The 12,220-nt window shown below is 36.3% G+C and overlaps 1 protein-coding gene across 12 annotated transcripts in view; it reads left to right on the forward strand.

Annotated features, from left to right (window-relative positions):
* The window catches only part of EBF1 (EBF transcription factor 1), a 273,065-nt gene that overhangs the window by 252,539 nt on the left and 8,306 nt on the right, over positions 1 to 12,220 (forward strand). For all 12 annotated transcript variants that reach the window (XM_071570035.1, XM_071570031.1, XM_071570036.1 and 9 more), the window contains exons 12-14: positions 7,661 to 7,726; positions 8,329 to 8,506; positions 10,011 to 10,190. In XM_071570035.1, the coding sequence (XP_071426136.1) occupies positions 7,661 to 7,726; positions 8,329 to 8,506; positions 10,011 to 10,190 (424 nt within the window). The remainder of the gene's footprint in view (positions 1 to 7,660; positions 7,727 to 8,328; positions 8,507 to 10,010; positions 10,191 to 12,220) is intronic.

Raw genomic sequence — 12,220 nt, forward strand, 5'->3', positions numbered from 1 at the left:
GCCACGTTAAATCTTTTTTTAATCACCAGTATTCCAGGGAGTTTTTCTAATGATCACAATAATATGATTCATAGAAGCCGCCTGTGCAGTATCTTTGAGTGACAGTCACAGAATTTAGTGCCTCTGTTTATTTCTTCAAATTCTTTTAAAGTTTACCTAAGTCCAGAGTCTTCAAATAATTCAAAATACTCTTCTTCTTCCATAAGGGGTTGCTGACAGTTTTCCAAAAATATATAGGTATTAAATGGTCAGGAGAAGACTTTGAGTAATAACTCTTTCTTTTTTTGTACAATTCTCATCTGCAGATGTTTTCCAAGAAACAGGAATGTTAATACTAGCAAGAGGAAGAACTATCAGAAATCTTACACGTGAAAAAAAAAAAAAGCAAAAAATAACCCACACCTAAAAACTCCTTAATCTCAATAGTGAGCATCTACTTCATGTAGATGCTGGTACAAATAGTTTGGGGTAAATTTTAAAAAGTAAATGCCTGAGGTTCCTCTCCAAGATTGCCCAGGGGCTGAAGGTAGCAAAGGTACATAAGGAAAATTTAGAGTGCAAAATGTGCTTTTAGGTCATTGTGACAAACCTTTGAGGTCAAATAGAAGAAAAGAATCTAATATTGCCATTTGCTCGCTTGTATGTTCATGAATAAATCAGGAATAATCTTTTTGTAGTCTAGATAGAGAAGAATAGTATGAGTCACTGTAATCTGGTGGGAAGGAGCAGCAAGTAAGTTGGCGAAGGATTTAGCCACTGAGTTGAGTTTTTGTGGACTCTAGTTCATATCTCATTTACATTGTCTTCTAACGATTCACTGGATATGACAAACTCATGATCATAGTATGAAAGATGGGATTGCATAACTGAAGCAAAGTGTCTTTATGCTGAGATAAATGCTGCAGCATTTTTTAGAGCATGGGAAATATGTTTCCTCTCATGATCTCACTACGTTTCAGACCAAGGGGATCTGTGCTTAGAGCCCCACAGTGTGAACTTGCAGGATAATCTGTTGGAATTGCAGTCACAGGTGCCAGAGAATTACCATGAGGTCGATTTCTTCATGGCAATGTTTGTGAATCCCAAATAGGATTGACATCTATCACCTCTCAGTTGATGTGTTATAGGTTGTGAGTAGATACAAGACTGCAATGTAGTAATATCTACCAGCCCTGTACTGTACACATGAAATGTAGGTTGGCCTCATGAGCTAAAATTTGACAGCTCGTAAGGGTTCCTGCTGATGGCTGTTAAAGCCCTTTTTCTGGTGAACTGAAGGATTGGGGCAAGTATGCTGCAAATGTACTTAGGAGAATCAAAGTTCTACAGCTATCAGAGGAACATACATGTGAGTCATGATATCACTGTTGTACCTAAAGTCCCTAACGGCAATGATTTAAGTCCTGGCAGAGTGGTTTGAGCTCTGCATATATACTTTCACATAGCCACTCTTCTCCCTTTAACTTAGAAACCTTACATTAACAGACAGCTCCAGAGGTTTTGACAACAAAACCATCACAATTACTTGCCAGATGCTTCAGTCAATGATAATACAGTGGGAGCATCCAGACTGTCAATTGACAATTTAATCAAAGACTTATTCCAAACCATTGGTATTAATACTGGTTTATTCCTGCTACTCTGTATCTAGATGAAGTACACATCTTTGCTGGCTACTAATTCTGTTGCCATTGTTATGTGTCCATCATTTATGGAAATGAAGACCACCAGCATGAGTGGTGTGGATTAAAAAAGGAGGCTGATTCATTTTTTAGTATCTAAGTACACTATATTAACAGAAAGACAGCAGTGGTAAGATGGGAGACTTGCAAGGACAGACTTAGAAAATGATCATCATAATTTGCTTCCTTCTTTTGTCAGCAGTATTTGCAAAGAAGACTCTTCAGATGGGGGTGTGTTTTCCCTGTTGCTTTGCATTCATCACCTTTGTGGTTAAGAAGTGTTTTAATCATCGATTCTCAATGTTTATGGCAAGATGCCTGGGTGCATTTGCACTTCAGTGTTTGTTCTTTCTGCTGCCTCATGGAGGCTTTCTATATTTTATTTATAAGGTTGGCTCATTGTGGAGCAGGTGGTAAGGTTATGCATGACTGTTTTTAGTGCTGTAGATTTAGGCTGTGATTTTCGGTTTGGGTGGAGGCTGATGAGTTTACAATGGCTTGGAAAGGCTGAGGTTCTAGCTCGCACTGTAGACTTGTTTTCTGGAAATTGCCATTGAAATTCAGTGACAGGAATTAACTGTACTTCTATGCAATGGGCAGTGGTAAGCTGAAGGGGTTTTTCACCCCTGAAGTGAAGTATGTTGTGTTTCTCTCTCATTCTGCCTTCCTGTCTTTGTGATACCTATATGGCATCTACTTCTTTGGTGTGATACAATTATATATGTAAACAATTCAGTTGTTTCTTTGCTGGAGAAATTTTCATTGTGTGAGTATCAATATCTTTTTAGAGAAATGGCCCTGTTGTTTTATACTTCCCATTAGGCTGGCACAGTTCCTTCAGTATTACAGTAAATGGAGGATCTTTACATTTTGAATGGCTTTTATGAGTCTTTATAAAACTATAATTGCTGAAAATGATACAATAATGCAGTGCTCAGTGTTGATGTGGAGAGATGGGAGGTTCTGGACAGGCTAAACTTCTTGTATACCAGGCTCAATGACTGGCATTTCACATCTTTGGCATCCTGTTAATTGTCTTCCAACTGAAATGTTGGATTTGGCTTTACACTTGAAAGAGGTGTTCATAATTTTATATTTATCCTTTAAAACATAATACACACACAAATTTTAAGTATAGTTCTAACCCATATTCTAATCTATGACTCATTGAAAACCAAAGGGAAAGATTGAGTGCAAATTATTGCAATTTTGACTAGAAATTTCAGAATGTGACCTTTCCAAGGTGAAGAAGTGGAGTCTGATGTTGAGCATTTCAACTCTGCAGAAGTGTTTTTTTCTTGCAAGTAGCCGTGAGAGTAGGAAGTTGGAAGGCAGAGCCAGGAGGTCAGACATAAGAGTCAAGGAAGTATGAATGACATCATCATCCCTAAGTACCCTCTCAGAAGATGAATGAGCTCTCTCTTGTATTACAATGCTAAAGAGCATTAGAAGGTGATATGATATCTAGACAACACATAAGATAAATGCCTCAGAGTATGCTAGAACATCTTCTCCCCCACGCCCTCCACAAGTTCATAAATCCTTTGGTGGTCTCAATAATACAATATGTGGCTGATGAGTATTATATATTGTGGTCAGCTTCTTCTTGACAAAACTCATTTAGATTTAACAAGAATCTCAAACATTATCTAATTTAGTTACTTAAACCTAACAACTCAGTGTAACTCCTGAAACTGTTTATCTCACTGGATTCACAGCCCTTTTGGGACACAGAGTGGCATTTTTTCACTAGTTGCTGAATAAAAAGTAAGCAGATGTCACCAAAAGAAATATCCCATCTCTTTTAAATCTAACATAAAGTGTGTTTGTCGCTATAAAACTTGACGCAAAATGTTTCTATCATGATAAAACTTGAAATGCAAGTTTCATGGTCTTAATGAATTCCTGCTGGAGGGAAGGGTGTATGCCTCCGAAAAAACAATCAAAGGTGCTCCAGAGTTCAAGGTACATTCAGTCAGAAGTGGATTCAGTCTGAATTTCAGTCATTGCGCTTCAAAAGCATCATTCTGATGTGATTTATAAAATCTCTACAGTAATTTTGTAATATGCAAAGTTGCAGAAGACTTCATTAGCCAGCCCCTCTTTTGCTTATGTAAACACCCTTTGGTATGTTCAAGAGAAAAATTTGATAAAAATACTTAATTGCATTTATGTTTCAAAAACAAAAAAGTCAAAATCTCTCAGTAGAAAATCCATTTCAGTTTGGAATAAAAGTAGACTCTGGATTTTTGGTGTGTAGCTGCATGTACTGCAGTCTTCTAAGGCATTATATTTAATTACTAAAGCAATCCTTCCTTTTATTAGTATTTGCTCAGTTGTTATTTTTATAGAAATAAAATTAGGCTCTTTTGGAACAAAATATGAGACAAGAAAACACGCACTTTAGCTCTAAGTAAATGCTGCAAAGTCCTTTATTCTAAACCAAAAACTGCCAGACTTTTAGTATTAATAGAAGAGTGGATCTTCCTTGACAAATGCCCCCATAAATTAGATATTAGCTTTAGTCAAACTCTGTCTCTCTCAGGAAATATTTCCACTTGCATATTCAATTGCAAGGACCTTATATGATGCCCACTTACTGCTATGAAAATCTAGGCTTCTGAGATGAAGGCAAAGAAAAATTTCTGTGAACAAAAGATTATCTGGAATAACAACAGATCTTGAGCTTATGCAGAGATTTCTTTTTATAGAATGTTAGTTTCACTCACTTTTTTGATATGTCTGCTGCTCTGTCCACCTCTATCTGTTTATCTATCACCACTGCAGTGGTAACATGCAGTATCAATTGGATTTTAAAAGACATAGATCTTTTCTACTAGCTGTCCCTTTTTATAATACCTTTTACAAATTTAATCAATGCATTTTAATATACAATATAGTTTAAGTGCAATATATGATAAATATTCGAGCTTCATCTTAAACATGCTCTAGCCTTTAAATTGTTAAAACTGCAGTGCCCTTTCAATCTACTTACATAATGTCATAAAATATACATTTCAAGGTAAATGAAGTCAGCTACTTCAATTTAGTCCCTCAAACTGGTAGTAAATGAGAGGTTAACACTATGGTGCCAAACCCATTATTGAGTAAATTTAGCACCTTGGACAGCTCTGTAAAATCTTTATTGCTTTCCTGACCTGCTCGTCATGTTCTGTCTATGTGTTCAGTGGCTCTCAGCTCTGATTGAAAGGCAATATATTAGATCCCGAACACAAACATGCTCGGGGGCTGCTTCACTGTGAGCGTAATGACATGGAGGTGAGAACAATTTTCTGGTCACCGCAATCCAAGCACCTTGCAAGGTCTGTTGCTCTAACTTATAGAGGACTTTTGGGGATCCTTTGTGGAATTTAACAGTAGATTCTACTGTAATTTAGGCAGAGCTGCAAAGGGTTTAAGATGCATTCAGAGAACGAGAAGTTAATATCTTGAGCATATCTGTACTAGCATTTTATTGTGTATTTTTAAAGCTAATTTGTGTCTATAAGAACTACCGTCAGCTCTGGAGTAGAAGATACCATTATTTGACACAGGTTTTTTGTGTAACATCTACTTTGTATAATCTGAAAATGTCATAAACAAGAAATGCTTTTTTTTTGTGTGTGAAAATATAGAGAAAGTATGAAATTCAAATTTACAGATTCTGAAAATGTTGAAAAATATAACCATTGACTAGCTAATAAAATTGAGTGCTACTTGTCAGGCATGTTTCAATAAACCATCATGACAATTAGTTTTATTTTCATGCAATTTGATGTGGCATCAAAGAACTTCTAGTGGTTAAGAACTGGAATATATTTGATACTAGGTAGAGCAGCTGTAAGATTTTATGTAATTATCTCATTTTCTAACATGGTCTTCAGTCTCTTTTTAGATGCATTCTAAGGTTTTTAGCTCAGCATTACATAAATAACTGTGATTAGTCAGATAGAGCAGAAATGACTATTTAAACTTTCTTTTTTTTAGTAATTTGGCATAATGACAGCTTTGGTTAACAATATTCCAAAGCACTTTGTGGGCTCTGTATCACATTCTAATTTTCCATCAGTGAAATATATAGTGCAAACAATCTCGACTGAAGTGAAATAAATCCTAGTTTGCAAAGTCAAACACCTGTGCAGTAATTTTCCACCTAAAATCATGGACTGAGAAAGACAGAATTTTTTCAGTGCCATCTCTGCTCTTCTCTGGTTTGCATCTTCAGTGGGAGGAAAACAGGGCAACTCAGTGCTCTGGTGAACAAGGAGTTTGTACCTGGATGTTGTTTGTAGTCTGTCTGTCCATGATTATACCACTAACTGCTCTGGTCAAGCTACACAAAAACACCCACTCTAAAACAACAATCACAGCAGAAAACAAACCCATCCTTAAAAATCAAACAAACAAACAAACCAAACAAAAACCAACAGAAAGAGGCTGTAGCAACTTAACATCTCAGAATCTGCTTCAAATGTAGTGATTTAAAAATCCATCAATTATGTATCACATCTCACTTCATATGTGGAAAATAATTTAGATGTGTGTTCTGAGGCAGGGGTGTGTGCAGCAGAAGGCAAGCCTAAATGTTTACTGGGAGAACAAAAATCCTCCATCTCATTTTTGAATTTAGGACATTATATATGTCATAAGTAGTTATTGCAGTATGACAACTATTTTATCTTATATTATAGAGAATTTAAAATTGAAAAAATGCTAATATGCATCTAAAAGCTTGTCATTTGAGGAGTTGTTCAAGGATTTTGAAGAGGTTATGGTGACAGCAAAATGAACGCAATTATATCTCTATTTTCTGATCAGAGTCTACAGTATATGAAAATTGAGCATTACTGTTTCTTTTTGGTATAAAATATGGCTATTGTGTAAAATATTTTAAGTTTAAAAGTTTAACTTTGTAGAAAACTGTAAAATCCTTAGAATTGGTACTATTTTTGTAAGCTACCTGCAGAAGTGTGCCCTGGTGAATACCATTTTGTTAGAATATTAGAGCAGTACTTAGTGGCTGGGAACTACATAAATGTATTGTTTTACTCAAAGGATGTTCTTGACCGGTTTTGATCAGGCAATTGGGAATCTGCTTTGAAAGATGCTTTGCAAGAAGAAGAAAAATATTCTGAGCTAATTCTGCATTTTTGTATTTTCAATCAGGATTATTATCAAATCACTGTAAAATGTAAGAACACAGGAAATGCTATTATTCCTTGAATGCCAATATAAAATAATCTAAGAAATATTAAATTAAAAGGAAAAAATAAGAAAATGGAGGGGAAAAGATTGCCCAAAATGGAGAACTAAATCCCAGAGTGTTTTAAATTCTACTGTCAATCCAGGGTATTTTTCCAGAAAACACTTCAGGATACTGGGCTATTCTCTCTCACTGCATGTGTTTTGCTCTTGGGCATCATTTTATATACATGGATCCTACCCTGACCCATCATATCAGGATACAAACTGAAGAAGTTGAAAGGTTACATTACTGGTAGCATAGAACTGATTGGATATCTGCTGAATGTGGCCTGCTGGGTAAGGTCACAATTCCTGCAGCGTGCAATTAGGAAAAAAATAAACACATTGAAGGGATTCATAACATGCTCTGAATGACATTGATTGCAGTAATCTAGCAAATGACCTCAGGATTGTATTCTGCAATAAACCGATGAGTGGTTTATAGTGCAGATGGTAGAGACAATTGAGTGATGTATTTTATTTTGCAGCACCAACGATTCTCACCTTTTGACTTGATTAAGCGTGTGTGTGAATAGGATGAACCAGTGATCTAACACCATTCAGTGGTAGCTTAGGGTTGTTACAATTACGGTTTACCTGGCGAGAGGAAAAAAACCAAAGAAACCTGCCACAAAACACTAATAGAACTAATAGAATATAATAAAAGATTCTAATATTTGTTGTCCCAAAAGGATTTTATTGAACTCACCAGAACGCATCTGTTTTCATGACAGGAAGTAATACTTAAGAGGGCTGCTGATTTAGTAGAAGCACTCTACGGTATGCCACATAATAACCAGGTAAATGCATTCTACTTCAGCAATTCTATAACATGGCTATTTCTTAGATGTGTAGATAGATCAAGGGCTAAACATATATGATACTACAGTGGGAGACAAGAATAAATGTAGAGGGCAATGTCATATCTGGAGTGGGGTTTAGTTTGCTTGTTTTGTTTTTTAAAGGGTATGAATTTAGTGCATGTAAAAACAACATGTTATTAACCCTGGAGTCATTTGCCCACTTTCACCAGATACTATATAATATGGATGATGATATGCATTATGTTTTGCCACCAGTGATTTTTTGATCTTACCTTAACAACAGCTTTGAGGTGGCGAAAGACTCAGCTCCAGCCCCATTCTGCCAGTTGGTCTTTTTATGCAGAAATGTGGCTGTTGGGACTGAAACTTCCAACTCTTTTACCACAGATGTCAGGATTTGTCACCAAGGCAGCAGATCTTTTAAGCATTAACTCTCGGTCAGCCAACTGGTTGAGAAAGAAAAGCATCTAGTTTTTGCCTGTGGACAGGGAACTGTTTCATTTGAGTCTGTACGAAAAGGTTTGTCAGTCACATTGGTAACTCTTCTATTCTTTTTTTGCCCTCTCCTTATCCTGTAGGAAATCATCCTGAAAAGAGCTGCAGACATCGCAGAAGCGCTCTACAGTGTCCCCCGCAATCACAACCAGCTCCCCGCCCTTGCTAACACATCAGTCCACGCAGGAATGATGGGAGTGAACTCCTTTAGTGGTCAACTAGCTGTCAATGTTTCCGAAGCCTCACAAGCCACCAACCAGGGTCAGGAGAAAGCTCATCTTCCTCTCTCTCTGAACCTTTTCTGATAAAAGCCAGGGGAATACTCAGAGCAGAGGCAGAGGGATGGTTCAGGCAGCCCCATCCTGGGTTGGGCACACCCTTGGAATGGGTGCCAGGGGATGGGGCTGCCCCAGCTTGGGAAAAGCACTGCTGCATATCTCTAAATAGTTTTTCATTTGCTCAGAAAAATACTTGTATGTATTTGTGTTCAAATGCCACTAATTTTAATCGACTTGAGCATATACTTAATTTAAGTACTTGCTTGTATATTTTCCTGAGCATGGATGATTTCTCAGTCTGGGCCATGCGTAGCACTTCTTTATAACACAAAATTATCCCTTGTATATTTATCTGGTTTGGTTTGTTTTTGCAAGAGATATAATATTGGCACTGGGTTTTTCTCAGAGTTTGAGACTATTATATTTTTTATGACTAGCAAAGAATAGAAATATTTACAAAGACACTTTCAGAGCTTCTCTGATTTTTAGAATAAAGCGATTGTCACTTTTTATAAAATGAATATTGTTTTAATTCCCACAGTTAAAAATAAGAAATAGGTGAAGCACATTTTTGTAAAAGCACTTTGCATTTTCCCAAGTCCTTTTCTCAGCTCTATATATTATCCAACTTAAAAATCCACCTTAATGAAAGAGTATTAGAATGAGGCTGTTTTCTAGAGAAGCTGACAAAATTGTTTTGCATTACACTAAAAAAATAGAAATTATTTCTCAATTGAAATATTTTGTGGATGTGCTGTGTGGTAGGAAGTAAAATCGGCATTTTTTTCTTCTAGGATTAAAGATGCATTTTGCATTTCGCATTTTTGTACTTCTAGAAACAAATCTTCCTTTATGGATATTTGGATATGAGTTTCCTCAAATGTCATTCCCAGAATTAGATAGAGATTCAAATTTTAAGTTGCTACCAAAATCAGTACTTGTTTCCTACCACATAATGATCAGAACAGGGCAAATCGACAAAGGATATCCCACTACTTGGAGAAATACACTCTGCGTTTTCTGAAGTGTGCAGTGAACATCTAATATGAGATGAGTTAACTGAGAGTGACATCAGAGAAGATTTAACAACAATCACGTGCTTTTAACATACCTTGTGTCGGTATTTGCTCCTCACTTTGAAAATGTAGGTCATGTTTACTCCATTTCCTACAAACAGCTCTTTCAGAGTGAGTGTTCCTCTAACACCCAGTGGTGATCTTTGCTTGAGGGCATGGGTTGCCTGAGGAGCTCTGAAGACTCCTGCCGCCCTTCTTCTCCTCCTCCCCCCAGCAGTGACCAGGAGCGGGGAGGGTTCACAATTTGGGGCTGCCTGGTGGTCATCGGGGTCAGTCCTGGGCCTCCCTGTGCACACCTTGGCTGCACTGAGCTGCTGCCCATGTACCATAGTCACTTGCTTGAAGCTGTTTGTGCAAGAAACTGTTCTGGGGCTGATACCAATTTCTAAATGTATTCCCTCCCCACTAAAGGTTTTACTCGCAACTCAAGCAGTGTGTCACCTCATGGCTACGTGCCAAGCACCACCCCTCAGCAGACAAATTATAACTCTGTCACAACAAGCATGAATGGCTATGGGAATGCTGGAATGTCAAATTTAGGCGGTTCTCCAACCTTCTTGAATGGATCTGCTGCCAATTCTCCCTATGCCAGTGAGTATAACATGGCTTTATGTATTTTGCACATTTTCATTAAAAGGAGGTGGTGAATTTTGAGCATTTGAAACAGAACTTGGTCCTTTATTCTCCAAGGCACTGACTTTTGATGCACTTTGAAGACACCAGTGTTGCCATAAATGTTGTTGTTGTTGTTATTATTATTATTATTATTATTATTATTATTATTATTATTATTATTATTATTATTATTATTATTTTGTTAAATTGGGAATCTCATAACAGTTTAAAAATATTTATGTCTCATTATTTGGTCTGATAGTTTCATAACTGATCTTACACTCTGTAAATAAGAAACACTGTTCTCACCATTGACTTCTGAGCAAATAATATCTTCATAACCTTTATAAAAATTATGAATTACCATTGGACCTAAGCTTGATTGCTTATACTCCATTTGCTTTTTAAGTAGTATTGCTTTGACTTCACTGAGAGCTTAGTATTAGCCAGTGAAATGTGACAATGGCTCTCAGAGTTTGTGTCTTAGTGCCTGTGCAGTGAATGCCACAACAATGTAAGTCATACAAATCATATATTCCATGGCGTGAAGAGCTTATGGTCTACAATCTCAGTTATGGAAATATTTATGTGTAAGGTTAAGTTTCTGCATTTTGATATTAAAGGTTTAGTAACCTGTTTAAATATAAATACATTTCTATTGGTAAAGGCCTATGAACCTCTTCTGTAGCTGCTCACACAGCTCAGTAGTCCTTGCTCACATGGGAAAATTAAATGAATGGGACCTGCCCAATTCCTCTGACATTACTCATGTGGCATAAAGGATTCCACTGACGTCTGTAGAAAGCTGACAGCAGAATCAGGATGGAAGGTCTTGTCATATAAATGGGTTTATAGGCTGAGACTGTAGCATGGACAGGACAAACAGACTTGCTGAACATGCCAAGATTTATGCAGCAAATTTAAGTTAAAGGTGTAACAGCAGTAATAATTATTTTGAATTGCATTGCTAGAGTTCAGAATTAAAAAGGGGATAGGAAACTTGATTAAAAAAAAACCTTCAAGGTTTCTTATCTGCTGCAAATTTAGAAGAAATTATTTACCCACATAACTAGTACTTATAACCTGGGGATTGCTAACCAGTGATTATTTTTGTACTCTAATAATAATGTAACATGTAATGTTACAAAGTACCTTACTTATTAAGTTGGATTTACTGTCATAGAATCTGCACACTCTGAATTCATAATATAACATGATTGATGAGACATCTCCTTTTGGAAGCAGATGCCAGTAATGCATTTAAAATACTCTAGCACTGTATTATTTCATATTTATGAACGAAGTCCTCTTTAAAACAGCACTTCACTTTCTAGCCCTGGTTCTCTATTCTATTTATATTTTGGGAGGTTTTCCTGGTAGATCTGTCATTCTGCTAATGCCTAATCCATTGAATCAGAAAATGCTTCAATCATGACCTGAAAATTAAAAGGTGGCATTCTTAATTAAATCAATAAACTAATTGCTGTATAGTAGCAATTCAATTTAGGTGCTTTGATTGCTCTCCCTTAGCAAGTACTTCCAGACACAGAGTGACTTCAGACTAAGATTGTATCTGTCAGACTGTGAAACTTTGAACGTTTAATTTCCATTAATTGATTTCCTCAGTGTTAACAAATATGATATCAGATTCTCAAATAAGAACTTAAATAAGGTGATTTTTATCTACATAAATGCAAATAAAATAATAATTCAAAGCTCAGTTGATCAGAATTTTACTCTATAATAAGTAATTATTCACAGCCCACTTGTGTATCTAAGCAGTTTCTAAACAGGAAGATGAATGAAAGTATGGGATCTTCCTTTGGCCCTTTTTTTTTTTTTGATAAGAGGGTAACTCAGTGCTTTCTGAATATTAAAGTAGTTGGTTTCAGTTTCATGAAAACAAATTCACTTAAAAACTCAATGATAAATACATTATCCGAAGATATTTATTCCACTATATAGTAAAATAATAGTTTAAGGATATCTGTGTTTAAAAACTGAAC

This window comes from Pithys albifrons, chromosome 15, assembly GCF_047495875.1.
Source record: "Pithys albifrons albifrons isolate INPA30051 chromosome 15, PitAlb_v1, whole genome shotgun sequence".
NCBI lineage: Eukaryota > Metazoa > Chordata > Aves > Passeriformes > Thamnophilidae > Pithys > Pithys albifrons.